At 43.3% G+C, this 27,489-nt stretch overlaps 1 protein-coding gene across 1 annotated transcript; it reads left to right on the top strand.

The window, feature by feature from the left end:
• The first annotated feature begins 89 nt into the window (after positions 1-89).
• SF3A1 (splicing factor 3a subunit 1) lies at positions 90-27,489 on the top strand. The gene is given in 18 exon segments (XM_070763135.1): positions 90-262; positions 1,366-1,481; positions 2,342-2,546; positions 3,374-3,631; positions 4,195-4,269; positions 5,374-5,524; positions 6,627-6,820; positions 7,899-8,016; positions 9,093-9,278; positions 12,560-12,681; positions 15,104-15,341; positions 15,447-15,674; positions 17,475-17,504; positions 20,283-20,437; positions 21,870-21,944; positions 21,946-21,972; positions 23,654-23,725; positions 26,965-27,489. Coding segments are annotated over 18 exon segments (2,415 nt in total). The 5' UTR covers positions 90-199; the 3' UTR covers positions 27,067-27,489.

The following is a 27,489-nucleotide window of genomic DNA, read 5'->3' as shown; positions in this document are numbered from 1 at the left end:
CTACCCATAGCACCTCTATCGTGCTCGACGTGTCCAGAAAGTGTGCGCAGGCGCCGCTTCTTCCTAGAGGCTCCGCCCTCTTCGAGAAGCGGGGCGGCTCCTTGTGCGCGCGCAGATTGGCTTCGGCCGCCATTTTAGCGCCGAGGTTTACGGTCCAGTTTTTGGCGGAGCTTCGGTCCCGCCGCGGAAAAGGAGCACCATGCCAGCTGGACCGGTGCAAGCGATGGCGCCGGCCCAGCCAGCCCCTTCGGAACCCAAGCAGGTACTTTGCAGCTTTCGTCTTCGTGTGTGAGGACTCCCCCTCCCTTCCGTTGTCAGCCCCCGCGCCTGCGGCCTCTCAGAGTGTGAGGGAAGGGGAGCAGGCTTTCTCCCAGAGTGCTTAGCGAGAGGCGCGGGGTGTGCTGGGAATTGTAGTGGGGAAAGGTACTGAGCTCTTTCTGTAGCGGCGCCGTCCCATAGGGGGCGGTGCAAATCCCATGGTCCCCAGCCAGTTTGGATAGGGAATTTAAGCCAAGTGTTGCGTAGCAGGAAACCTAACCAGGATACTTTTAATTTTTTTTAATTTAAACGGAAAATGTTGTAAAAATTTTAATGGGCGATATTGCAAAATTTTAAATCATCAAAATATTTTTAAATTGCAAATTAAAGATTTTTTTAAAAAAATTAAATCCAAAATCACTGTTAAATTTTGAATGGAAAATATTGCACAATTTAAATCATCAAAATATTTTTAACTTGCAAATAAAAAAAAAATTGGAAAATTTTAAATTCAAAATCACTGTTAAATTTTAAATGGACGATACAGTATTGCAAAATTTTAAATCATCAAAATATTTTTAATTTTTTAATATTCATCTGGTTCAGCAAATCAGCCTTTGCCTTGGAGCTACAAAGGAGTTGCTTGATCAGCTCTGGAGCCCCTCTCTCCTTCCTGCTTTAAAGCCAGGGGTCTGGGCCAAAGACCCCCTTGTAGGCCTGCTGTTTGTCAAGAATTCCTGCTAGATCTAGCTAGAGAGTAAGGAACAGGGGCTCCCCCCCCCCCCAAAAAAAATGTAGGATATCAAATCTATGGCTGTTAACAGAAATACAGTTCATTGTTCAAAGTTACAACAGCACTGAAAAAGAGTAGCTTAGGACCATTTTTCACATTTACGACAATTGCAGCATCCCTAAGGTTGGTCACGTGATCAAAATTCACAACTGACTCGCATTTATGACGGTTTCAGTGTCCTGGGGTCACGTGGTCCCCCTTAGCGACCTTCTGACAAGTCAGTGGGGAAACCAGAGTGTTAATACTAATTTAGCAATTGCAATGATTCTGATTCTGAAAGCCTAAAAATGACGCCTTCTCGTGTCTCCACGCAGCCAGAAGATGAACCGCAGAAGGAAGAAACCGCACCGGCCAAACCAGTGGTGGGGATTATATATCCACCACCGGAGGTTAGAAATATCGTGGACAAGACAGCCAGCTTTGTAGCCAGGTGAGAGAGCTTAGAATGATGCTCGTGATATAAATTCCGTTTGCAGCGCGCAGCCAAGAGACTTACAATAATAATAATAATAATAATTATTATTATTATTATTATTATTTATTAGATTTGTATGCCGCCCCTCTCCGAAGACTCAGGGCGGCTCACAACAACAATAATAACAGTATTAATAAATAAATCTATTATTAAAAAAAACATCTTAAAAAACCCCATCATTTAAAAACCATGCAACACACGCATACCATACATAAAACTCTATAAGCCTGGGAGAGATGTCTCAATTTCCCCATGCCTGGCAATACAGGTGGGTCTTAAGTAATTTACGAAAGACAAAGAGGGTGGGGGTAGTTCTAATCTCTGGGGGGAGTTGATTCCAGAGGGCCGAGGCCACCACAGAGAAGGCTCTTCCCCTGGGGCCTGCCAAACAACATTGTTTAGTCAATGGGACTTGGAGAAGGCCAACTCTGTGGGACCTTATCAGCCGCTGGGATTCGTGCAGTAGCAGGCGGTTCCGGAGGTATTCTGGTCTGATGCCATGTAGGGCTTTATAGGTCATGACCAACACTTTGAATTGCGACCGGAAACTGATCGGCAGCCAGTGCAAGCCGCGGAGTGTTGGAGAGACGTGGGCGAATCTGGGAAGCCCCACGATAGCTCTCGCGGCCGCATTCTGCCCGATCTGAAGTTTCCGAACACTTTTCAAAGGTAGCCCCTTGGAAATAATTTTGTGTTTGGAACATTTTGAATGTGACAAGGTGTTGCCTGCCTTGCTTTGAGGGAGAGGATGGGGTGTCTTGCCTTCAATGCTTTGCTTCTCTTTGGTTCTGATTCCTCCTCTACAATTTTTGCAGAAACGGCCCGGAGTTTGAAGCTCGGATCCGCCAGAATGAAATAAACAACCCCAAGTTTAACTTCCTGAACCCCAACGACCCTTACCATGCCTACTACCGCCACAAGGTCAACGAGTTCAAGGAAGGGAAGGCGCAGGAGCCCTCCGCGGCCATCCCGAAGGTTATGCAGGCCCAACAGAGCGCCCAGCAGCAGCTTCCCCAAAAGGTACAAATCGCTTCAACCCTTTGCGCCGCTCCTTCCTCCACTTTGTGATTCTACACATGAAGCCAAGATTTTAAATAAAAAAAAAGCTTAAAGCTTCTCCTGAGTTCCTCATCACTTGTGAACGTATTGCAAGATGTCCAGCAAACCATGAAATCAGGGAATTATCAGGGGAATCGGCGGTACGGGAAATATCAGGCAATTTGTGGAACAAATGGAATAAATCGGGGGGGGACGGGACTGTATTAAAATGTTTAAAAGTCAGAGAGAAATCTTGTAACAAAAAAAACCCCACAACGGATTTTGCTGCCTGTCAGAGTTAAGCAAAAATTAGCCTAACTGTGGCAACAACAAAGACGGGCTACAAGAATGGTGGAAGGTCTTAAGCATAAAACGTATCAGGAAAGACTTCATGGACTCAATCTGTATAGTCTGGAGGACAGAAGGAAAAGGGGGGACATGATCGAAACATTTAAATATGTTAAAGGGTTAAATAAGGTCCAGGAGGGAAGTGTTTTTAATAGGAAAGTGAACACAAGAACAAGGGGACACAATCTGAAGTTAGTTGGGGGAAAGATCAAAAGCAACGTGAGAAAATATTATTTCACTGAAAGAGTAGTAGATCCTTGGAACAAACTTCCAGCAGACGTGGTTGGTAAATCCACAGTAACTGAATTTAAACATGCCTGGGATAAACATATATCCATCCTATAAGATAAAATACAGGAAATAGTATAAGGGCAGACTAGATGGACCAGGAGGTCTTTTTCTGCCATCAGTCTTCTATGTTTCTAACTTGCTTCCTCGACTTCTGATATTTTCCCCCGTAGGTCCAGGCCCAGGTGATTCAGGAGACCGTGATCCCGAAGGAACCCCCGCCAGAGTTCGAGTTCATTGCGGACCCTCCCTCAATCTCGGCTTTTGACCTGGACGTGGTGAAATTGACCGCCCAGTTCGTGGCTCGCAACGGCCGGCAGTTCCTGACCCAGCTAATGCAGAAGGAACAGAGGAACTACCAGTTCGACTTCCTACGTCCCCAGCACAGCCTCTTCAATTACTTCACCAAACTGGTGGAACAGTACACCAAGGTGAAGATTTATTCATTCATTCATTCATTCATTCATTCATTCATTCATTCATTCATTCATTCATTCATTCGACTTCTATGCCGCCCAGTCCCGAAGGACTCAGGGAGGCTTACAATAATTTTAAAAAGTAGAGTTAACAATAAAAAAGAAGTCAAGTACAAATTAAATCAATGACCCCTGTTAAAACCCACAACTCAGCAATCCAATCAAAACAAACATATCATTCAATACAATTTGGCCATGAAAGATGTACAATTCATGGCTCCCACGCCTGCCGGCAAAGCCAGGTCTTCGTAGCCTTTCAGAAGGCCAGCAGGGTGGGACATCGGAGGGGGGGGGGTTTGGTTCCATAGAGCCGGAGCAGCCACAGAGAAGGCCGTCCCCCGCAAGCCCCGCCAACCTACATTGTATAGTCGACGGGACCCGGAGAAGGCCAAGATGCTGTTCGGACGCAAGGGGAGGTTTTACAAAGGTGTTTTTGTTAATAAAGAAACACCATACTGTTGAAATAGAATTGATTTCAGGAGAAATATGATACATTAAAAGGATTTTTTTTTTTACAGATCTTGATCCCACCAAAGGGTCTCATTATAAAATTGAAGAAGGAAGCGGAAAATCCGAAAGAAGTCTTAGATCAGGTAACCAAGGATTTATTTTTTTATTTTTTATTTTTTTGCATAGTTGCTTCTAATGTTTAAATCGGGTCCCCAAAAGTTCTCCCGAATTCTGGGAGTTGAAGTCCACAAGTCTTAAAGTTGCCAAGTTTGGGGACCTGTGGTTTAGATCCTTAATTTATTTTTCATCCCAGGCTCAGTACTGATTTCCAGTTGGGTGCAACACTCATTTTGATTTCTGTGGAAAGCATTGAGTAAACCTGAATTTTCGTGCAAAATGTGGGTGTTTGTGGGCCGGGGCAGGATTTAGTTTCATTTTCTGATAATTTTTTCAGAAGCTTGGAATTCCTTTCTTTTTACCAAAGGCTTATTATGCCTATTTAAAATCTACCTTGCTGTTTCCATTATTTCTTGCCTCAAAATGCCGGCAAATTGAATTTTTTTATTATTATTTTCGTTCTTTTGATCCAGAGAGGAATTGGCAAAATTGCTCAGGCTGCCTCCTGCTGACTTAGAAATATAATTTGATCTTCTTCCAAAGGCTTCCAGGATTTAACAAACGGGGATTTTATAATAATAATAATAATAATAATAATAATAATAATAATTTATTAGATTTGTATGCTGCCCCTCTCCGAAGACTCGGGGCAGCTCACAGCAATAAAAACAATATTATAATGGCACAAATCTAATATTAAAAAACTAAAAACCCTATCATAATTAAAAACCAAACAGCACATACATACCAAATATAAATTATAATAAGCCTGGGGGAAAGATGTCTCAAATCCCCCATGCCTGGCGGTATAGGTGGGTCTTAAGTAGTTTACGGAAGACAAGGAGGGTGGGAGCAGTTCTAATCTCTGGGGGGAGTTGATTCCAGAGGGCCGGGGCCGCCACAGAGAAGGCTCTTCCCCTGGGGCCCGCCAGACGACATTGTTTAGTTGACGGAACCCGGAGAAGGCCAACTCTGTGGGATCTTATCAGCCGCTGGGTTTCGTGCGATAGCAGGCGGTTCCGGAGGTACTCCGGACTTTCCTATAATCCTGTAAAAGAAGGGGTTGTTTTTCCTGTGGGCCCCCTCCTCATAAGGACTCTCTTGTTCCCCCCGGTTGGTGTCATGGGCAGGTGTGCTACAGAGTCGAGTGGGCCAAATTCCAGGAGCGTGAGCGGAAGAAGGAAGAGGAGGAGAAGGAGCGCGAGCGGGTGGCTTACGCCCAGATCGACTGGCACGATTTCGTGGTGGTGGAAACGGTGGATTTCCAGCCCTCAGAACAAGGTTTGTTCCTTGATTGATTTCAAAAGTGCCACCTTTTTTTTTCAGAAGCTCTGTGTATGCAGAGGGCAGCCAAGAACCACTATGGATACCAGGCAGGAGAAAACAGACATTAAGTCTTAGTGGTCCTCCAGCACATTTCTCCCCCCCCCCCCCATTCGGTCCCAGCTGGTTTCTGAACAGGGAAGGGCATTGCAGAATAAATTAGATCACCAAGATCTTTGTTGATTCACAGCAGTCAAGTCCCCCCCCCACCTTTAATAGAAGTTGATTATCTTAGAAAGAAGATTTACAGTGGTACCACTACTTACAAACTTAATTCGTTCCATGACCAGGTTCTTAAGTAGAAAAGTTTGTAAGAAGCAATTTTCCCCATAGGAATCAATGTAAAAGGAAATAATGCGTGCGATTGGGGAAACCACAGGGAGGGAGGAGGCCCTGTTTCCTCCCAGGAGATTCCTATAGAGGCCCCACGGAGGCTTCTCCCCATATTTTCCGGCCCTCTTTCCTCCCAGGAGATTCCTAGAGAGGCCCCACAGAGGCTTCTCCCCACCTTTTCCGACCCTCTTTCCTCCCAGGAGATTCCTAGAGAGGCCCCACGGAGGCTTCTCCCCGCCTTTTCCGGCCCTGTTTCCTCCCAGGAGATTCGAGAGTGGGGCCCCACGGAGGCTTCTCCCTGACTTTTCTGTCCCTGTTTCCTCCCAGGAGATTCCTAGAGAGGCCCCACGGAGGCTTCTCCCTGACTTTTCCAGCCCTGTTTCCTCCCAGGAGATTCCTAGAGAGGCCCCACGGAGGCTTCTCCCTGACTTTTCCAGCCCTGTTTCCTCCCAGGAGATTCCTAGAGAGGCCCCACGGAGGCTTCTTCCTTCCTTTTCCAGTTACAGTTTCGGAAGCTCGGGTTTGTAAGCGAAAAAATGGTTCTTGCGAAGAGGCAAAAAAAATCTTGAACACCCGGTTCTTATCTAGAAAAGTTTGCAAGTAGAGGCGTTCTTAGAGGTGCCACTGTACTTTTCAATCCCGATTTGAAGGCAAGCTGGACGTCTCCCTGTGATCCACTTCGTCACAATTAACAATTCCCTCCTTCCAAATCTTCTTTCTCTCGAAGGAAATTTTCCTCCTCCGACCACTCCCGAGGAACTAGGGGCTCGTATCCTGATCCAGGAACGTTACGAGAAGTTTGGGGAGAGCGAAGAGGTAGAGATGGAGGTGGAATCGGACGACGAAGATGACAAGCAGGAGAAGGCGGACGAGCCCCCCTCCCAGCTGGACCAGGACACCCAAGTGCAGGACATGGACGAGGTGAGTGATAAAAACGGACCCCCATTGGCGGGTACAGCTTGCCGGGTTCCTCCAAAACCAGGGTGTCCAGCAAACCAGGGAAATATCAGGGAATTCATGGAAAAAACGGAATAAATTGGGAGAAAAAACAAACTGTATTAAAATATTTAAAGTCTGGGAAAAATCATGTGAAAAAAAAAGGATCACGCTTCCTGGCAGAGTCTAGCAAAAATGAGCATAACTATTGCCACAACTTGCTTCCTCGGCTACCGATATTTCTCCATGGCTTAGCCATTTGGTATGACGTCATCCACGACCGCGGCCTTAACTAGATCGCAAGTTATAGGGAAATGTCACGAAAATTCAAGGAATCCAAAATGCTTTCTCCCCTCCCTGGACACCCTGAAGTCTCACACTTGACTGTGATCAGATTGAGTGATTTTTCAGGGCTTCGAAGTGGACGGGAGCAATTGGCCGTCTCGCCAAAGAAGTGGACGGGAGCGACGGCCGTCTCGCTCTCTGTTCTGCCCCCAGTTAAGAACGTAACAAACAAACAGTTTGGACGAACTTAATTTATTCAATAAAGCACTACTAATAACTGGCTTAGTAGCGGAGAAACACAAACACAAATCTCAAACCAATCTTTTCTTACAAAAAACCTAATTAATTAATCTTTATCAGCTGAAATAAGTTCAATCAGAGCAATGCAATTATTTCTTGTCATCTTACGAAGTTTCAGAGGCCTTAAATCCAAAGCAGAAAAACAGTAGAGAAGTTTCTTAGACACGAGTTACAACGGATACACGATTCTAAAACGCTGTTTCCTGCAGACGTTCCGCTGCCTCTGCTGTGGAGTGGCCAGTTTTCTCCAAGTCTTACTCCCGAGGAGACCTCCTCTAGAGTAACCATTCCTGTTTCTTGGCAGCTCTGTGTGCTTTTGCATTAAGAAAAGGAGAAGCCTGTTCCCCATTACTACTATGAGGTGCTGGAGGTTCCGAAGGCCCTGGCTGAACCTCTGCCACCGAACATGATTTGCTTATCAGCTGCATGGGATACTGGCAGCCCACATCACCCTCCTCTTTTTTTTTAACCCTTGAAGGGCTCTGACGATGAGGACGACAACCAGAAGGTGCCTCCCCCTCCAGAAACTCCAATGCCCCCACCGCTGCCCCCTACTCCAGATCAAGTCATCGTCCGGAAAGATTACGATCCGAAAGGTAAGATGAAATCTTGTCGGTGTCTCTTAACTGTGGCCACCTTATTAAATGGGGGGTGGGGGTGGTCAAAACCTTTATTGTCAGTGTACATCGTGTATACATGGCATCGGAGCAGATTACTTGCGGGACCACCTTCTGCCGCATGAGGTCCCGTCAACTAGACAGTGTCGCTTGGTGGGGCCTAGAGGAAGAGCCTTCTCTGTGAGGGGCCCGGCCCTCTGGAATTAAGTCCCTGCCCCCTCCCTCAGATTCGCACTCCCCCACCCACCTCACCTTGCGCAAGAGTCTTAAGACTCACTAATACCGTGATTAGATCTCAGTCCCCTGGCCAACGAATGTTTGTATGGCCATTGTTTGAATGGGTATGACTGATTTTTAACACAACTGGGGATTTTAGATTGTTTTTATTTAATTCTAATTGGATTTAGCTACTGTAATTGTTGTTTTTATATGTCGTAAGCCGCCCCGTGTCCTCGGAGAGGGGCGGCATATAAATCAAATCAATAAATAAATAAAACAATACAGTACAATACAGCACAATACAATACAATGAAATTGTATAAATCAAATAAATAAATAAACAAACAAACAATACAGTACAATACAATACAATGAAATTGGTTGCATATAAATCAAATAAATAAGTAAAAAACAATACAGTACAATACAATACAATACAATGAAATTGGTTGCATATAAATCAAATAAATAAATAAACAATACAGCACAATACAATACAATGAAATTGGTTGCATATAAATCAAATAAATAAGTAAACAAACAATACAGTACAATACAATACAATACAATGAAATTGGTTGCAACTCCCCGCAGCTGTAGACTAGCTCTTGCCTATTCTTCCCCTATTTTAATTCCCACTCCGCTGTGATGCCATTGCTCAAAGCTAGGTATGCCACCATCCTTAGTTGAGTGGACTTCAACTCCCAGAATTCCCCAGGCAACACTAATCCACCTGGAGATTTATTTTGCACACATACCCACATCTCCACAGCCGGGGCGGGTGTGGTGGGGAGGAAACCCCATTCCTAACCACGTGTCTTTTTCGCTCTCTCCAGCTTCCAAGCCTCTGCCCCCGACCCCAGCCCCAGACGAGTATCTGGTCTCCCCTATTACCGGGGAGAAAATCCCTGCCAGCAAAATGCAAGAACACATGCGGATTGGCCTCCTGGATCCCCGCTGGTTGGAGCAAAGAGACCGTTCTCTCCGGGAGAAGCAGACGGACGATGAGGTGTATGCCCCAGGTGAGTCCTGCCAGCCTATTCTCGCCAGCACGTCAACATGCTCGTTTAAATAGCTTGGATTCGATTAACATGTATGAGTGGTTTTTTAAATTGGGGTTTTTTAGATTGTTTTTAATATTAGATTTATTTAGAATAGAATAGAATTTTATTGGCCAAGTGTGATTGGACACACAAGGAATTTGTCTTGGTGCATATGCTCTCAGCGTACATAAAAGAAAATATACATTTGTCAAGAATCATGTGGTACGACACTTAATGATTGTCATATGGGTCAAATAAGCAATGAAGAAGCAATATTAATAAAAATCTTAGGATATAAGCAACAAGTTACATACAGTCAACATGGGAGGAAATGGGTGATAGGAATGATGAGAAAAAACTAGTAGAATAGAAGTGCAGATTTAGTAGAAAGTCTGACAGTGTTGAGGGAATTATTTGTTTAGCAGAGGGATGGCGTTCGGAAAAAAACTGTTCTTGTGTCTAGTTGTCTTGGTGTGCAGGGCTCTGTAGCGACGTTTTGAGGGTAGGAGTTGAAACAATTTGTGTCCAGGATGCGAGGGGTCAGTAAATATTTTCCCCGCCCTCTTTTTGACTCGTGCAGTATATAGGTCCTCAATGGAAGGCAGGTTGGCAGCCATTGTTTTTTCTGCAGTTCTGATTCTCCTCTGAAGTCTGTCTCGGTCCTGTTGGGTTGCAGCACCAAACCAGACAGTGATAGAGGTGCAGATGACAGACTCAATGATTCCTCTGTAGAACTGTATAAATAGCTTGGATTTGATTAACATGTATGAGTGGTTTTTTAAATTGGGGTTTTTTAGATTGTTTTTAATAAATTAGATTTGTTTACATTGTCTTTTTATATTGTTGTTAGCCGCCCCGAGTCTTCGGAGAGGGGCGGCATACAAATTTAAATAATAATAATAATAATAATAATAACAACAGCAACAACAACAAAATGGAATACAGAGGAAGAAAATTACTGTATTTTTCAGAGTATAAGACGCACTGGAGTATGAGATGCACATTAGGGGGAAAAATCTACTTACCAAGTATTCACCTGGCTAGCCTCCTTATAATCTGGTCAGCTTCAGCACATTATTTTATCCCTGGTTAAGGGTTTTAAAAACAATTATTCTGAGAGAGTAACAGTGAAAGAGCTTGCAAGCCAGTAAGAGCTGGGAACAGCATTAGCACCTGGAAAGAAACATTCGGAGCAAGTAAAACAATGAAAAATGCAATATGGTTGATATTCCTGGAGGGGTCTGTAATATGGTAAATGATTTAGCTTTACTAGATAAGTGGTCAAAGCAATGGAAACTGCAGTTTAATGCTTCCAAATGTAAAATAATGCACTTGGGGGAAAGGAATCCTCAATCTGAGTCTTGTATTGGCATTTCTGTGTTAGCAAAAACTTCACAAGAGAAGGATTTAGGGGTCGTGATTTCTGACAGTCTCAAAATGAGTGAACAGTGCGGGTCAGGCGGTAGGGAAAGCAAGTAGAATGCTTGGCTGCGTAGCTAGAGGTATAACAAGCAGGAAGAGGGAGATTGTGATCCCCTTATATAGAGCGCTGGTGAGACCACATTTGGAATACTGTGTTCAGTTCTGGAGACCTCACCTACAAAAAGATATTGACAAAATTGAAGGGGTCCAAAGACAGGCTACAAGAATGGTGGAAGGTCTTAAGCATAAAACGTATCAGGAAAGACTTCATGAACTCAATCTGTATAGTCTGGAGGACAGAAGGAAAAGGGGGGACATGATCGAAACATTTAAATATGTTAAAGGGTTAAATAAGGTCCAGGAGGGAAGTGTTTTTAATAGGAAAGTGAACCCAAGAACAAGGGGACACAATCTGAAGTTAGTTGGGGGAAAGATCAAAAGCAACATGAGGAAATATTATTTTACTGAAAGAGGAGTAGATCCTTGGAACAAACTTCCAGCAGACGTGGTTGGTAAATCCACAGTAATTGAATTGAAACATGCCTGGGATAAACATAGATCCATCCTAAGATAAAATACAGGAAATAGTATAAGGGCAGACTAGATGGACCATGAGGTCTTTTTCTGCCGTCAGTCTTCTATGTTTCTGTGTTTCTAAAAAAAACCCTATAAAGACAGGGTTTGGAAAACATTCTAAGCAGAGAGTAACAGTGAAAGAGCTTGCAAGCCGGTAAGAGCTGGGAATATTCTTAGCACCGTCAGCACATCATTTTATCCCCCGGTTGGGTCTGAAAAAACTTGTTTCAGAAGGAGCAGGAACAAAAACAGGCCTGCAAAGACTTAGGGCAGGAAAAACTGCTTCGGAAGGAGTAGGAATAAAAATAAAGGCTGCGAGCCAGAAAGATCGTTAGCACCTAGTTAGGGCTGGGGACAAAAAGCTTTTAAAAAGTGACATTCGGAATATAAGATGCGCCCAATATTTTCTGCTGCTTTTAAGGGAGAAAAAATGTGCATCTTATACACCAAAAAGTACGGTACTCTGCAGCAGGTTCAGAGCATTTGTAAATTTATTTCTAGCAAACTTGGTACCTGGGATACATTGAATTTTTAAAAACGAAGAATCTTTTAGAGGTAGTCTTCAAATTAACGGCTGTTTTGCAACCATTCGGTTACTACAATGTTGAAAAAAAGAGACTGACAATATAGCCGCAGCAATAGCGCTTAAGACTTATATACCGCTTTGCAGTGCCTTACAGCCCTCTCTAAGCAGCCTAGTTCTAGCTGGTCTTAAGCATAAAACGTATCAGGAAAGACTCAATGAACTCAATCTGTCTAGTCTGGAGGACAGAAGGAAAGGGGGGACAGGATCGAAACATTTAAATATGTTAAAGGGTTTAAATAAGGTCCAGGAGGGAAGTGTTTTTAATAGGAAAGTGAACACAAGAACAAGGGGACACAATCTGAGGTTAGTTGGGGAAAGATCAAAAGCAACGTGAGAAAATATTTCATTGAAAGAGTAGTAGATGCTTGGAACAAACTTCCAGCAGACGTGGTTGATAAATCCACAGTCACTGAATTGAAACATGCCTGGGATAAACATAGATCCACCCTAAGATAAAATACAGGAAATAGTATAAGGGCAGACTAGATGGACCATGAGGTCTTCTTCTGTCGTCAGTCTTCTATGTTCCTAACCCAATAATCCAGGTCCTCAATTGACCGACTTCGGAAGGCCGACTCAACCTTGAGCCCTTTCTGGGAGTTGGGGAATGCCCGAGGATTTTCGAATTGTGTCCCATCTTGGCAAATGAAACCTTTTCTTCTCTCTGTCCATTTAGGCCTGGATATTGAAAGCAGCTTGAAGCAGCTGGCTGAGCGCCGTACGGATATTTTTGGTGTGGAAGAAACGGCTATCGGCAAGAAAATTGGTGAAGAAGAGATCCAGAAGCCTGAAGAAAAGGTATGTGCCATGTCCCTTCCACACCTGGGCTGACGTTAGTTTGCAACCAGAGTCAGAAAAGGGCATTTTTTTCAGGAGTCAACTGGACTTTTCTGTGTTTTCTTTTGAAGACGTTTCGCTTCTCATCGAAGAAGCTTCCTCAACTCTGACCGGGATGGTGGGGGATGGAAGGATTTACGCTCAGTGTCAGATATATACAATGCACACGCACATATTTATAGAGGGATGGCAGCTCAGACCATGGTTTGTTTGCCCCAGCATGAAGCTGAAAGCATCAGCCTGAAGATGATGAGCGAGACCTCGTCAAAATGTCACCAAGATTCTATCAATCTTACACGGGAACTGACCCGAATGTGTCAAGACCTACATACACACAACAAACACATACCTGTATGTATGTGTGTGTAACATAGTTTTGCTGATAATGAAAATGAAAGGAGACTAGATCTATTTCAAGCTATTTAGTTCTCATCAGCTAGCCATACCCTTATTGGGATTTGAACACCAAATCTAAGTAATACGCACACACACATACAGTGTTCCCTTGATTTCCGCGGGGGATGCGTTCCAAGACTGCCCGCGAAAGACGAATTTCCGCAAAGTAGAGATGCGGAAGTAAATAAACAATTTTTGGCTATGGACAGTATCACAAGCCTTCCCTTAACACTTTAAACCCCTAAATTACCCTTTCCCATTCCCTTAACAACCATTTACTCACCATTATTACTGGTACTCACCATTGAATAAGACACTTAGTGATCCTGATATTTATAAACATAATTATTTATTAACATTTTTTTTGTTGTTATTTATTTGCAAACATTATTAGTTTGGCGATGACGTATGACGTCATCAGGTGGGAAAAACCGTGGTATAGGGAAAAACCCCCGCAAAGTATTTTTTAATTAATATTTTTTGAAAAACCGTGGTATAGGCTATCCGCGAAGTTCGAACCCGCAAAAATCAAGGGAACACTGTATTACCCTTAGATTATCCATGGTTGACCTCTCCAGATTCCTAAGAGGTCAGTAAGGGGCGAGTACAAGTGCAGTAGAGTGCCTTCCGTCCCCTGTCCTATTGCTCTCCTATATCTCCTATACGTTTCTTCTATTCCTATATCTCTTCTTCTATTCTTTCATTGATATGTTTTATTCCTATATCTTCTCTTCTTTCTTAGATATATTTTACTATGAGTATCTCCTCTATAACCTTCATCATGTATTTTACTATGTGTATATAGATATATACCCACTAAAACCCTCATTGTGTATTGGACAAAATAAATAAATAAATAAAATATAAAACATGAATTGTCCTAAAAACGGGGTGTCTAGCAAACCTGGAAAACAGGGAAGTTCAGGGAATTATCAGGGAAATTTACGGTTCAGGAAATATCAGGAAATTTGTGAAAAAAATGGAATAAATCAGGGGAAAAAACAAACTTAAAATGTTTAAAAGTCAGGGAAAAATCATGTAAAAAAACAATGGATCAGGCTGCCTGGCAGAGTCAAGCAAAAATGAGCATAACTGGCAACAACTTGCTTCCTCAGCTACCGATATTTCTCCACGGCTTAGCCGTTTGGTATGAGGTCATCTACAACCGCGGCCTTAACTAGATCGCAAGTTACAGGGAAATGTCAGGGAAATATCAGGGAATTTCAAAATGCTTTTCCCCCTGGACACCCTATGAAAATGTGAGCTCCAGGTATAGTTATAGATGAAGAAACGATAAACATTATGATCTCTTGAACATTTTTTTAAAAATATACTGACTTTTCGTCAGCCTCCGCTAACGTCACAGTGTAAAACGTTGCTACAGAGCCCTGCACACCAAGACAACTAGACACAAGAACAGTTTTTTTCCCGAACGCCATCACTCTACTAAACAAATAATTCCCTCAACACTGTCAGACTTTCTACTAAATCTGCACTTCTATTCTACTAGTTTTTCTCATCATTCCTATCACCCATTTCCTCCCATGTTGACTGTATGACTGTCACTTGTTGCTTATACCCTAAGATTTTTATTAATATTGCTTCTTCACTGCTTATTTGACCCCTATGACCATCATTAAGTGTCGTACCACATGATTCTTGACAAATGTATATTTTATTTTATGTATGCTGAGAGCATAGGCACCAAGACAAATTCCTTGTGTGTCCAATCACATTGGCCAATAAAGGATTCTAATCTATTCTATTCTATGTACACTGAGAGCATCTGCACCAAGACAAATTCCTTGTGTGTCCAATCACACTTGGCCAATAAAAATTCTATTCTATTCTATTCTAAAATCCCCATTGAAGAGATGCTTGCATTACCAAAAAGCATGCATTTACTTTATATTTAAATATACATACATATATTTATACTGGAATGGGATGGACGGAGCTTGACCCTTGTTCCACGGCGGTGTTGCAGGTGACTTGGGACGGCCACTCGGGCAGCATGGCCAGGACGCAGCAGGCCGCCCAGGCCAACATAACCTTGCAAGAGCAGATCGAGGCCATCCACAAGGCCAAAGGGCTGGTTCCAGAAGACGACACCAAGGAGAAGATCGGGCCGAGCAAACCCAACGAGATGCCTCCGCCCATGTCCTCGGCCCCCAACATGCCCAGCGGAGTTCCGCCCATTGCCTCCGTGCCACGCCCTCCCCTCGGTAAGCCCCTCCTCCCTGGGAACCTTCCCTCCTCAGTCCTCCTCGCCTGCTGTGGACACAGCTGGTCCTCGAATTACCGCAGTCCGTTGAGTTCGTTTACAAAAGCCTGCTTTGCCTTCCAGATGCCACCTCCAATCCGCACCACCGTTGTCAGCGCAGTGCCCGTCATGCCTCGCCCGCCGATGGCCTCCGTGGTCCGTTTGCCACCGGGCTCCGTCATCGCCACGCCGATGCCCCCGATCATCCACGCCCCCCGGATTAACGTTGTCCCGATGCCCCCCTCGGCTCCGCCTATAATGGCCCCACGGCCTCCTCCCATGATCGTACCCACAGGTCAGTGTGCTTCCTCGTCATAGCCATGTACAGTCTGACATGGCTATAGGGTTGATATTCCTGGAGGGGATCTGCAATATGGCAAAGGATTTAGCTCTACTAGATAAGTGGACAAAGCAATGGAAACTGCAGTTTAATGTTCCCAAATGTAAAATAATGCACTTGGGGAAAAGGAATCCTCAATCTGAGCATTTTATCGGCAGTTCTGTGTTAGCAAAAACTTCAGAAGAAAAGGATTTAGGGGTAGTGATTTCTGATAGTCTCCAAATGGGTGAACAGTGCAGTCAGGTGGTAGGGAAAGCAAGTAGAATGCTTGGCTGCGTAGCTAGAGGTATCACAAGCAGGAAGAGGGAGATTGTGATCCCGCTGTATAGAGCGCTGGTGAGACCCCATTTGGAATAATACTGTGTCCAGTTGTGGAGACCTCACCTACAAAAATATATTGATAAAATTGAACAGGTCCAAAGACAGGCTACAAAAATGGTGGAAGGTCTTAAGCATGAAACGTATCAGGAAAGACTTAATGGACTCCATCTGTCTAGTCTGGAGGACAGGAGGGAAAGTGGAGACTAAGATCCATCTTGGTTTTGGGGGGGGGAACGGGGGGGGGGGGAAATCAGCCTACCATGTATTCATCTGGCTAGTGTCCTTAGTCTGTTCACCTTGAGCACATTATTTTAGCCTCCGGTTACGGCTGGGGGGAAAAAAAACTTTTTCAGAGGGAGTAGCAAGGAAGACAACCCTGCAAAGACTTAAGGCTGGGAAAAAAACTTATTAGGAGTAGCAATGAAAAAAATCCTGCAAGCCAGGAAGGTCGTTAGCACCTTGTTAGGGCTGGGGAGAAAAGCTTCGAAAAAAGGCTATGTTTGGAGTATAAGAGACACCCAGCCTCTTTCAAGGGGGAAAAGGGTGCATCTTATACTCTGAAAAATACGGTAATTAAAACAAAACAGAATTACGTACTTCGCTGTTTGTATTCATATATTGTTTGGTCACCCTCTGTTCCTTGAGATGGGATGTTCCATTGCAGGGGCCTTCAGCCTTGGCAACTTTAACACTTGTGGATTTTAACTCCCAGAATTCTTTAAGACTTGTGGATTTCAACTCCTGAAATTCTGGGAATTGAAGTCCACAAGTCTTAACGTTGCCAAGGCTGAAGACCCCTTGCTCTGGTGAATGTGTGCGGTCTCCCTAAATTCAATTCAATTTATTAGATTTGTATGCCGCCCCTCTCCGAAGACTCGGGGCGGCTCACAACAATAATAAAAACAATATTCCAGCGAAAACAAATGTAATATTAAAAAGCACATAAAACCCTATCCTATTTAAAAAAGCAAATTGCATTCCGGGCAATTTTGAGCTGCTTTTATAAAGAACTCTATCAGGCAACAGTCATTTTATACGTTGTTCTTTTACCCAAAGGGCAGAAAGAGATGATCGACAAAGAATTTGCAACCTTGGTCTCTCAGCAGACCTTGTTTTGCAAAAAAAAAAAAAAAAATTAGAACACCATGTTCTTCTCATTCAGTCCATCATCTTTATTTTCTTTTTATTCCTTTTGGGGGGGGGGCACTGGGAATTTTCCGTTAGTATGGAAGAACGCTACCCACCTTAGTAGAATTCAGTTAAATAAATGTATATATGCCTTTTGGCAGCCTCCTTGTATAGGGTAAATTAACAGACTGGGATTTGCATTTCAGGTGGAAACACTGGGGTGGGGATCCTAAACCAGCTTTTGATGATCGTAGGCTGCAGTTGAGCTAAGCTGTTGACTAATGATATTTAATTGTTACAATATAGGCTACAGACAGGGACCCGTCGGCAGTCCAGGTAACAAAATCTAATAAAATCTAATAAAATAAATAAATAAAACTTCTTAAATGTCACTGTGATCTTCGCTAATCACTAACCTTCCAAGTTCAGCTCTGAATCTGCATGCATTCAATTCTTCTTGTCTGTCCAGGGTGAGGAACCCTGCAAGCCCTCCCTGTGATGTCTTGTCTGTCTGTCTCGGTACCTTCTGATCCTTGTAGATTCCTTGGCCCTGATTGTTGCTGCTCTTCTGAAGTGTCGTGGTTGCATGTTGACTTGGGTGCCCGAGATCCACCTTCTTAGGGAGACGAGGCCTCCTATGACAGAGGGCTCTATCGTAGGGGACGTGCAAAATAATAATAATAATAATAATTTCACCGAGCTGCATTGCATCACTATAATTGTTGCACAGCTGTTAAGGTTGCCTTGTCAAGGTAACAAGCAGGGAAGCTTGTGGCATTTGCTTAAAAAAAGGACCAGAATATCTCCAGGACCGCCTTCTGCCGCACAAATCCCAGCGACCGATTAGGTCCCACAGAGTTGGCCTTCTCCGGGTCCCAGCGACTAAACAATGTCGTTTGGCGGGTCCCAGGGAAGAGCCTTCTCTGTGGCAGCCCCGGCCCTCTGGAACCAGCTCCCCCCTGAGATTAGAACTGCCCCCCACCCTCCTTGCCTTTCGTAAACTCCTTAAAACTCACCTCTGCCTCCAGGCATGGGGGAACTGAGATAACGTCCCCAGGCCTATAGTGTTTATGTATGGTATGTTGTGTGCGTGTTTTTTAAATTATGGGTTTTTAGCTTTCTAATTATTGAATTTGTAATATATATTGTTTTCTGTTGCTGTGAGCCGCCCCGAGTCTGCGGAGAGGGGCGGCATACAAATTTAATAAATGAATGAATGAATGAAAGAATGAATGAATGAATGAAAAATAAAAGTAAAGATCACAGCCACAACGAAACTAGGGGCCAAAAAGAAATGATGTGTCCAGGTTGAAGTCAAATAGCTATATGACAGTGATTTATTTTATTTATTTATTTGTGATTGCGAACCTTTTTTTCTTGGGTGTCAAAAGAGGGTATGTGTGCGTTATCGAGCATCCACAAGTGCCCACACCTATAATTCAATGCCTGGGGAGGGTGAAAACAGCTTCCCCCACCCCGCTAGAGGCCCTCTGGAAGCTGGAAATGGCCTGTTTCTCAATTTCTGGTGGGCCCAGTAGGCTCGTGTTTCGCCCTCCCCGGGTTCCAAAGGCTTCCCTGGAGCCGAGAGGGTAAAAAACGCCCGCCCCCATCCGCCTGGAGGCTCCCTGGAAGCCAAAAACGCCCTCCCAGAGCCTCTGTGCAAGCCAAAAATCAGCTGGCCGGCACAAACATGTACGTTGGAGGTGAGCTAGAGCAACGGCTCACGTGTCAGAAGATATGGCTCCGCGTGCCACCTGTGGCACCCATACCATCGGTTCGCTACCGCTGCGGTATGAGATGCGATGACTTCAAGTTCCCGCCTTGGGATCTGATGACTTTAAAAGATCTTGGTCCCCTCTAAGAGTTTAGGGCAGATAGACATCTTGGCAGCATCGGTTGCAAAGAGTTGATCAGCGCATTTTAAGTTGAAGTCCATAAGTCTTAAAGTTGCCAAATTTGAGGAGCCCTGCCCTAGACTTTTGGCTGATGGGATATTTGGCTTGTGTGATGTTTGGGGAAGAAACTGGTGTCAGCCCCCCCCCCCCCCCAGGCTTTCCGCTAAACTGACTTGATTTTTTTTAAACACATATTTTTTTGTTCTTGTTTGTTTGTTTAGCTTTGGAGTTACGCTTAGTTACTTTCCTCTCCTCCTCCTTTTCTGGTGTCTTCTTCTCTCCTCCTCCTCCAAAGCAGCAGGTGTCCAACGAGACTCACGTTTGAAGAGCCGCCATGGTCATTCCTGCGGCTGGGAAGCGCATTTGGGCCCGGCATTGTTGCCTGCAGCAAAAGCAGCCGGCGTTTGCAAAACTTCGAAGAAGCAGGGCGCTTAAAAATAGGGCATCTTTACATACAAACATAGAAGATTGATGGCAGAAAAAGACCTCCTGGTCCATCTAGTCTGCCCTTATACTATTTCCTGTATTTGATCTTAGGATGGATCTATGTTTATCCCAGGCAGGTTTCAATCAGCGACTGTGGATTCTTCCTTCCTTCTTTCCCTCCTCCCTCCCTCCCTCCCTCCCACCCTTCCTTCCTCCTTTCCTTCCTCATTCATAGAAACATAGAAGATTGATGGCAGAAAAAGACCTCCTGGTCCATCTAGTCTGCCCTTATACTATTTCCTGCACTTTATCTTAGGATGGATGGATGTTTATCCCAGGCATGTTTAAATTCAGTGACTGTGGATTCTTCCTTCTTTCCTTCCTTCCTTCCTTCCTTCCTTCCTTCCTTCCTTCCTTCCTTCCTTCCTTCCTTTCTCCTTTCCTTCCTCATTCATAGAAACATAGAAGATTGATGGCAGAAAAAGACCACCTAGTCCATCTAGTCTGCCCTTATACTACTTCCTGCACTTTATCTTAGGATGGATCTATATTTATCCCAGACATGTTTAAATTCAATTCCTGTGGATTGACCAACGACTGCAGTTGGCAATGGGCCATTTCCTCGGGCAAAGGAGACGGTCCAGGCTGTGAATTCCAACTCTGGCGTGGCAGAATTTTAACGCCGTGTTTGGCACCCGCTGCTTGAGGAAGTCGTACATCCCTGTTTCTCCCCCAACTGCCTTCCAAATCTCACTGGCAATGTTCTTATCAACCAGCCTTTCTGTTCTTACAGCCTTTGTTCCAGCCCCACCTGTAGCTCCTGTCTCTGCTCCCTCCCCTGTGCCTCAAATTCACCCTCCGCCTCCCATGGAGGATGAGCCGGCCTCCAAGAAGCTCAAGTCCGAAGAGAACCTGATGCCAGAAGAAGAATTTCTCCGCAGGAACAAGGTACAGTCTTACAATAATCCAAATGGCAAACACATAAATACAGGACAATAATCTTACTATCAAATATACAAATAGTTGACTATCCTAAAGGCTGTGTTGAATAAGAGAGTCAACACTATAGTTCAGTGTTTCACCAACCTTGGCAACTTGAAGATATTTGGACTTCAACTCCCAGAATTCCCCAGCCAGCAAATGCTGGCTAGGGAATTCTGGGAGTTGAAGTCCAGATGTCTTCAAGTTGCCAAGGTTGGGAAACACTTCTATAGTTGACCCTGTTTTCTTTTTTTCTTCTTCTTCTTCTTCTTCTTCTTAATTATTATTATTATTATTATTATTATTATTATTATTTATTAATTAATTAATTAATTAATTAATTAATTAGATTTGTAAGCCGCCCCTCTCAGCAGACTCGGGGAGGCTCACAGCAATGATAAAAACAATAATACAGTAACAAATCTAATATTAAAGTTTAAAATAACAATTTTACATTAAAAAGCCTAAAACCCCCAATATATAAAAAAGCATACACACAAACATATCATATCATTTCTTTTTCTTCTTTCTCCTTTTTCTCTTCCCCTCTCACCGCACTTTTTTCCTTCTCTCTCTTTCTATTCTCTTATAATAACAATAATAATTGATAATAATAATTTATTAGATTTGTATGCCGCCCCTCTCCGAGGACTCGGAGGACCTTCCCTTTTTTCCTTTAGATGTTTGATTATGTTATTGCATTAGATATGATTCTCTTTTCCACTTTTGTTTTTTATTTATTTTTATTTATTTATTTATTCATTTGTCCAATACACAAATACCTAGGAAGAAAAATAGACATGTAGTAATATATATAAGGGTAAGAGTGAACTTAGAGGAGAGGATATATGAAAGGAAGAGAATTGGACAGGGGACGAAAGGCACACCAGTGCACCTATGTACGCCCCTTATTATATATATTTTCTTGTTATATTTAAAACCAATGAAGATATTTTTTTTAAAAAAATTATTCAATAAGCTAATGTTAAAAAGAAAGAAAGAAAGAAACAAGGTGCAGAGTTACGCATTTAATGCCTGTACATAAAACCACTCCTTGGCTTAACGACCAAAACCGTGCCCGAAATGTCCATAGCCAAGCGAGACAATTTGGTCTCATTTTACGACCTTGCTTGCTACAGCTGTTAAGTGAATCACGGCAGTGAAGCTTGGTACACGGTTGTTGAGTCAATCTGGCTTCGATTTTGGCTTTATTTCCCCCAAAAAACCCTCATAAATAGGGACCACGTGGGCCCCCCAGGAAAACTCCAATTGTCATAAATGCGTGGGTCCGCCCAGAATGTAATGCACCACATTTTTTTTTCTTCAGCAATTATTTATTGAACACAATAAATAATTTCAATCTTTTTTTTTTTCTTGATTCTCATCTCTGCTTCACTAGGGTCCAGTCACCGTCAAAGTCCAAGTTCCCAACATGCAGGACAAAACAGAATGGAAGCTGAGTGGCCAAGTGCTGGGTGTTCACCCTCCCGCTCTCCGACCAGGTATGTAGGTTGGCCAAGAACGTTCTCAGGTGGAAGAGTTCATTTAGGGGCCGTTCATAGATCCCACAGTCTGTCCTTCCTTCCTTCTTTTCCTTCCTTCCTTCTCCCTAATTTCCTTCTTTTCCTTCCTTCCTTCCTTTCAGTCCTTTCATTCCTTCCTTCATTCTCTTCTTTCCTTCCTTCCTATTTTTCCTTCCCTCCCTCTTTTCTTTTCCTTCCTTCTTCTCCCTAATTCCTTCTTTTCCTTCCTTCTTTCCTTCCTTCCTTCCTATTTTTCCTTCCCTCCCTCTTTTCTTTTCCTTCCTTCCTTCTCCTAATTCCTTCTTTTCCTTCCTTCGTTCCTTCCTTCCTTCCTTCTTTCTCTTCTTTTCCTTCCTTCTTTCCTTCCTTCCTATTTTTCCTTCCCTCCCTCTTTTCTTTTCCTTCCTTCCTTCTCCCTAATTCCTTCTTTTCCTTCCTTCTTTCCTTCCTTCCTTCCTATTTTTCCTTCCCTCCCTCTTTTCTTTTCCTTCCTTCCTTCTCCCTAATTCCTTCTTTTCCTTCCTTCGTTCCTTCCTTCCTTCCTTCTTTCTCTTCTTTTCCTTCCTTCTTTCCTTCCTTCCTATTTTTCCTTCCCTCCCTCTTTTCTTTTCCTTCCTTCCTTCTCCCTAATTCCTTCTTTTCCTTCCTTCGTTCCTTCCTTCCTTCCTTCTTTCTCTTCTTTTCCTTCCTTCTTTCCTTCCTTCCTATTTTTCCTTCCCTCCCTCTTTTCTTTTCCTTCCTTCCTTCTCCCTAATTCCTTCTTTTCCTTCCTTCTTTCCTTCCTTCCTTCCTTCTTTCTCTTCTTTTCCTTCCTTCTTTCCTTCCTTCCTATTTTTCCTTCCCTCCCTCTTTTCTTTTCCTTCCTTCCTTCTCCCTAATTCCTTCTTTTCCTTCCTTCTTTCCTTCCTTCCTTCCTTCCTTCCTATTTTTCCTTCCCTCCCTCTTTTCTTTTCCTTCCTTCCTTCTCCCTAATTCCTTCTTTTCCTTCCTTCTTTCCTTCCTTCCTTCCTTCTTTCTCTTCTTTTCCTTCCTTCTTTCCTTCCTTCCTATTTTTCCTTCCCTCCCTCTTTTCTTTTCCTTCCTTCCTTCTCCCTAATTCCTTCTTTTCCTTCCTTCTTTCCTTCCTTCCTTCCTTCCTTCCTATTTTTCCTTCCCTCCCTCTTTTCTTTTCCTTCCTTCCTTCTCCCTAATTCCTTCTTTTCCTTCCTTCTTTCCTTCTTTCCTTCCTTCCTTCCTTTTGGTCCTCTTTTCCTTCCTTCTTTCCTTCCTTCCTTCCTATTTTTCCTTCCCTCCCTCTTTTCTTTTCCTTCCTTCTTTCCCTTCTTTTCCCTCCTTCTTTCCTTCGTTCCTATTTTTCCTTCCCTCCCTCCTTTCTTTTCCTTCCTTCCTTCTCCCTAATTCCTTATTTTCCTTCCTTCCCTCCCTCCTTCCCTCCCTCCTTCCTTCCTTCCTTCCTTCCATCCTTCCAAGGTGGGCCAAATGAGGACCCAGATTGTTGGGGGCAAGAGGCTGACTCTCTAAGCAGCTTAGGGAGGGCTGGAACAGCACCGTGAAGCGGTATAGAAGTCTAAGGGCTATTGCTAAAATACTGGAGGGGGGGCTTTTTTTTTGCCTCTTCCCACGTTCTTCTAAAAAGGGTCTTTTTTCCTTTCTCCTGCAGGTTTCTGTTATCAAGGTGAAGATTCACGAGGCCACCGGCATGCCTGCCGGGAAACAGAAGCTCCAGTATGAGGTGAGTCGCTCGGCCTTGGAGATGGAGCCCTTCCACAGATACCGGCATCGAGCCCCCTCTCCTCCCGTACTCCAGCCCTGCCTGTTGCCGTAGCTTAAATGAACTTTTCTCACGCCCCCTCGCTGCTGTTTTCCTTGCTTCTCAGCTTGAACTACTTCCTGTTACCGGCGGTGAATGCCGACCCGATTTTCTTTGGAGTGTGCGTGCATTCAGTGTGGGGGTGCCTGGATCTTGCCCTCTCCCCATCCCGTCCCCCTCCCCAAAATCAATCCGTTTGGCACTGGCCCAAAGCCTAAGTGGATCCTATTCACCCACCCCCAGTATGTTTCTCTCAGAGTGCCTTTCGCTAGAATTATTGAGAAGAAAGAGGTTCTTGCATCTGTTTGGGTCACCATTTCCTTCCTCCGTTGGAGGATTTACCATTCGACCCGCTTTTTATTTGATCGCTCTGGGTTCTGGTAACGTTTTGAAACCTGGAGTTCCTGCCAAAGTGTCCGTTACTCCCATCAGCTTCCGGGCAGGTGCTGAACCAAGGATGACCGTGAGAATCTAGAAGGAATTTGTTATGGCTACATCTCTACACCCCTCATCATTATTATTATTATTATTATTATTATTATTATTATTATGTCAGTACAACACAGCAAACGAGATCACTATGCTGGATTTCGTATTTCATCACCAGTCGGGCGCTTCCCAAGCACCTAGGACTGTGTGATGTAGCGGCGAATTATGTTTGCCGATCCCAGAAAAGCGGCCTTTTGCAATTGACAGATGGAGATTATAGTATATATAATATTTAGATAATAAATATTATTATAAGAATAGAATAGAATTTTTATTGGCCAAGTGTGATTGGACACACAAGGAATAAATATAAATATAATATTTATATAACAAAAAGTTGTTGTTGTTGTTGTTGTTATTATTATTATTATTATTATTTCAATACAACACAGCAAACGAGATCACTATGCTGGATTTCGTATTTCATCACCAGTCGGGCGCTTCCCAAGCACCTAGGGCTGCGTGATGTAGCGGCGAATTATGTTTGCCGATCCCAGTAAAGCGGCCTTTTGCAATTGACAGATGGAGATTTTGTCAATCCCGATGGTTTTCAAATGTCCGCTGAGATCCTTTGGCCCTGCGCCCAGCGTGCCAAGGACCACTGGGACCACTTTCACGGGCTTATGCCAGAGTCGTTGCAGCTCGATTTTTAGATCTTCGTATTTCACTAATTTCTCTAGCTGCTTCTCCTCAATTCTGCTGTCTCCTGGGATTGCGATGTCGATGGTCCATACTTTCTTTTTCTCCACGATCACAATGTCTGGTGTGTTATGCTTCAGAATTCGGTCAGTCGGAAGTCGGAAGTCCCACAGTAGTTTTGCTTGCTCATTTTCCACCACTTTTTCGGGCTTATGATCCCACCAGTTCTTTGCCACTGGGAAATGGTAGTTCCGGCACAAGTTCCAGTGGATCATCTGTGCCACAGCATCATGTCTATCATTATTATTATTATTATTATTATTATTATTATTATTATTATTAATTAGATTTGTATGCCGCCCCTCTCCGAAGACTCGGGGCGGCTCACAGCAGTGATAAAACAATATACAATAACAAATCTAATATTTAAAAGTCTAAATAACAATCATGTAACAGCCCCTCCCAAATCCCCACAGCAAGAATACACTCTTAACGCTGAAAAGTGTGGCAGGCCTTAATAAGATACGGCTTCGTCCTGACAGCAGTCCTGCCACCCGCTAAGTCCTTGAAACTGATCTTGTGCAACAATATGTATAGCACAGTTTTGGAAAAATGAAACACTGCCAAACAAAAGAAACTTGATTAAAAGAATGCTAGACTGCAGAAGCAGATAACTTGGCATTGGAGCTGAAGGACCAGGAAGATACAGGATTTCACGAGGTGTGGAAGGAGTTTTATAGATGGTTGAACCGAAGAATGAATACAAAGGTTGCTGCACTAAAAAAGAACAAATAAAGTTAATAATTTCCCTTAAGTTAAGAATATTAGTCTAAACTTGAAATCTTATTACTAGTAAAACTATTCAGTTCTGGAGACCTCGCCTACAAAAAGATATTGACAAAATTGAACGGGTCCAAAGACGGGCTACAAGAATGGTGGAAGGTCTTAAGCATAAAACGTATCAGGAAAGACTTAATGAACTCTATCTGTATAGTCTGGAGGACAGAAGGAAAAGGGGGGACAGGATCGAAACATTTAAATATGTTAAAGGGTTAAGTAAGGTCCAGGAGGGAAGTGTTTTTAATAGGAAAGTGAACACAAGAACAAGGGGTCACAATCTGAAGTTAGTTGGGGGAAAGATCAAAAGCAACATGAGAAAATATTATTTCACTGAAAGAGGAGTAGATCCTTGGAACAAACTTCCAGCAGACGTGGTAGATAAATCCACAGTCACTGAATTGAAACATGCCTGGGATAAACCTATATCCATCCTAAGATAAAATACAGGAAACAGTATAAGGGCAGACGAGATGGACCATGAGGTCTTTTTCTGCCGTCAATCTTCCGTGTTTCTATGTTTCTAAATTAGATGTATATTTGCATGTTGAAAGTTTATACTTAAGCAAATTGGTTATAACCAAATAACCTACCACAGATAGTACCACCCTACAAGAGAATTGGATGAGGCTGTCGGGGAGACAGCCGAGGAGGGAGGGGGTTATGTGTAAAGTCTTGTGTGCGTATATTTTATTTATTTATTATTTATTTATTATTTTATTTATTAGATTTGTATGCCGCCTCTCTCTGTAGACTCTATTGTTCTATATATAGAAACATAGAAGATTGACAGCAGAAAAAGACCTCATGGTCCATCTAGTCTGCCCTTATACCATTTCCTGTATTTTATCTTGGGGTGGATATATGTAATTGTTATCTTAGATTTTAATTATTAGATTTGTCAATATATATTGTTTCTGTCACTGTTGTGAGCCGCCCCGAGTCTGCGGAGAGGGGCGGCATACAAATCTAATTAATAATAATAATAATAATAATAATAATAATAATAATAAATAATAAATAATAATAAAAATAATAATAATATGTTTATCCCAGGCATGTTTCAATCCAGTTCCTATGGATTTACCAACCACGTCTGCTGGAAGTTTGTTCCAAGCATCTACAACTCTTTCAATCAACTAATATGTTATATATATGTAAATATTTCAAATGAAACTGGTCTTGTGTCTTTTCAGGGCATCTTCATCAAAGATTCCAACTCCTTGGCTTACTACAACATGACCAGCGGTTCCGTCATCCACCTGGCCCTCAAAGAGAGAGGGGGCAGGAAGAAGTGAGCGTCCACCTCCGACAAAACGCCCGGCCAGCCCGCTTGACTTCACCAACTTAAGTTTCAAACCAGGCTGTTCTGTCTTCGTTGGGCTTCGGGCTATTTTCTTGGCCCTGTGCATTTATTTTTGTTTGTTTGTTTGGTAACCCAGAAGGTTTAGCGGAAATTCGACTCGCTTTACCCCTCCTGTCATTGTGAAGATTTGTGCTTTCGGCAGCTTGCAATGTGTTTGTAGTGAGTTGTGTGTTTCAGCCGCGCTTGGTTTAACTTCCGCAGGTTCTGGCTTTCATGTTAATCTTGTGTCATGAGTTTAGTCGGGTGCATCTGCTTTCGTTCAGAGCCTTTTAACCCCCTTTGGATGGAGCGGTCCGTTTAATTTTCTAGGGACAAAAAAGTTTTGCTAGATGAATAAAAACCTTTTTTCCCCCCC

Source organism: Erythrolamprus reginae, chromosome 10 (genome assembly GCF_031021105.1).
Source record: "Erythrolamprus reginae isolate rEryReg1 chromosome 10, rEryReg1.hap1, whole genome shotgun sequence".
Classification (NCBI taxonomy): domain Eukaryota; kingdom Metazoa; phylum Chordata; class Lepidosauria; order Squamata; family Dipsadidae; genus Erythrolamprus; species Erythrolamprus reginae.
Note: the sequence above shows the minus strand (reverse complement) of the source record. Positions and strands in the feature narration are given on the sequence as shown.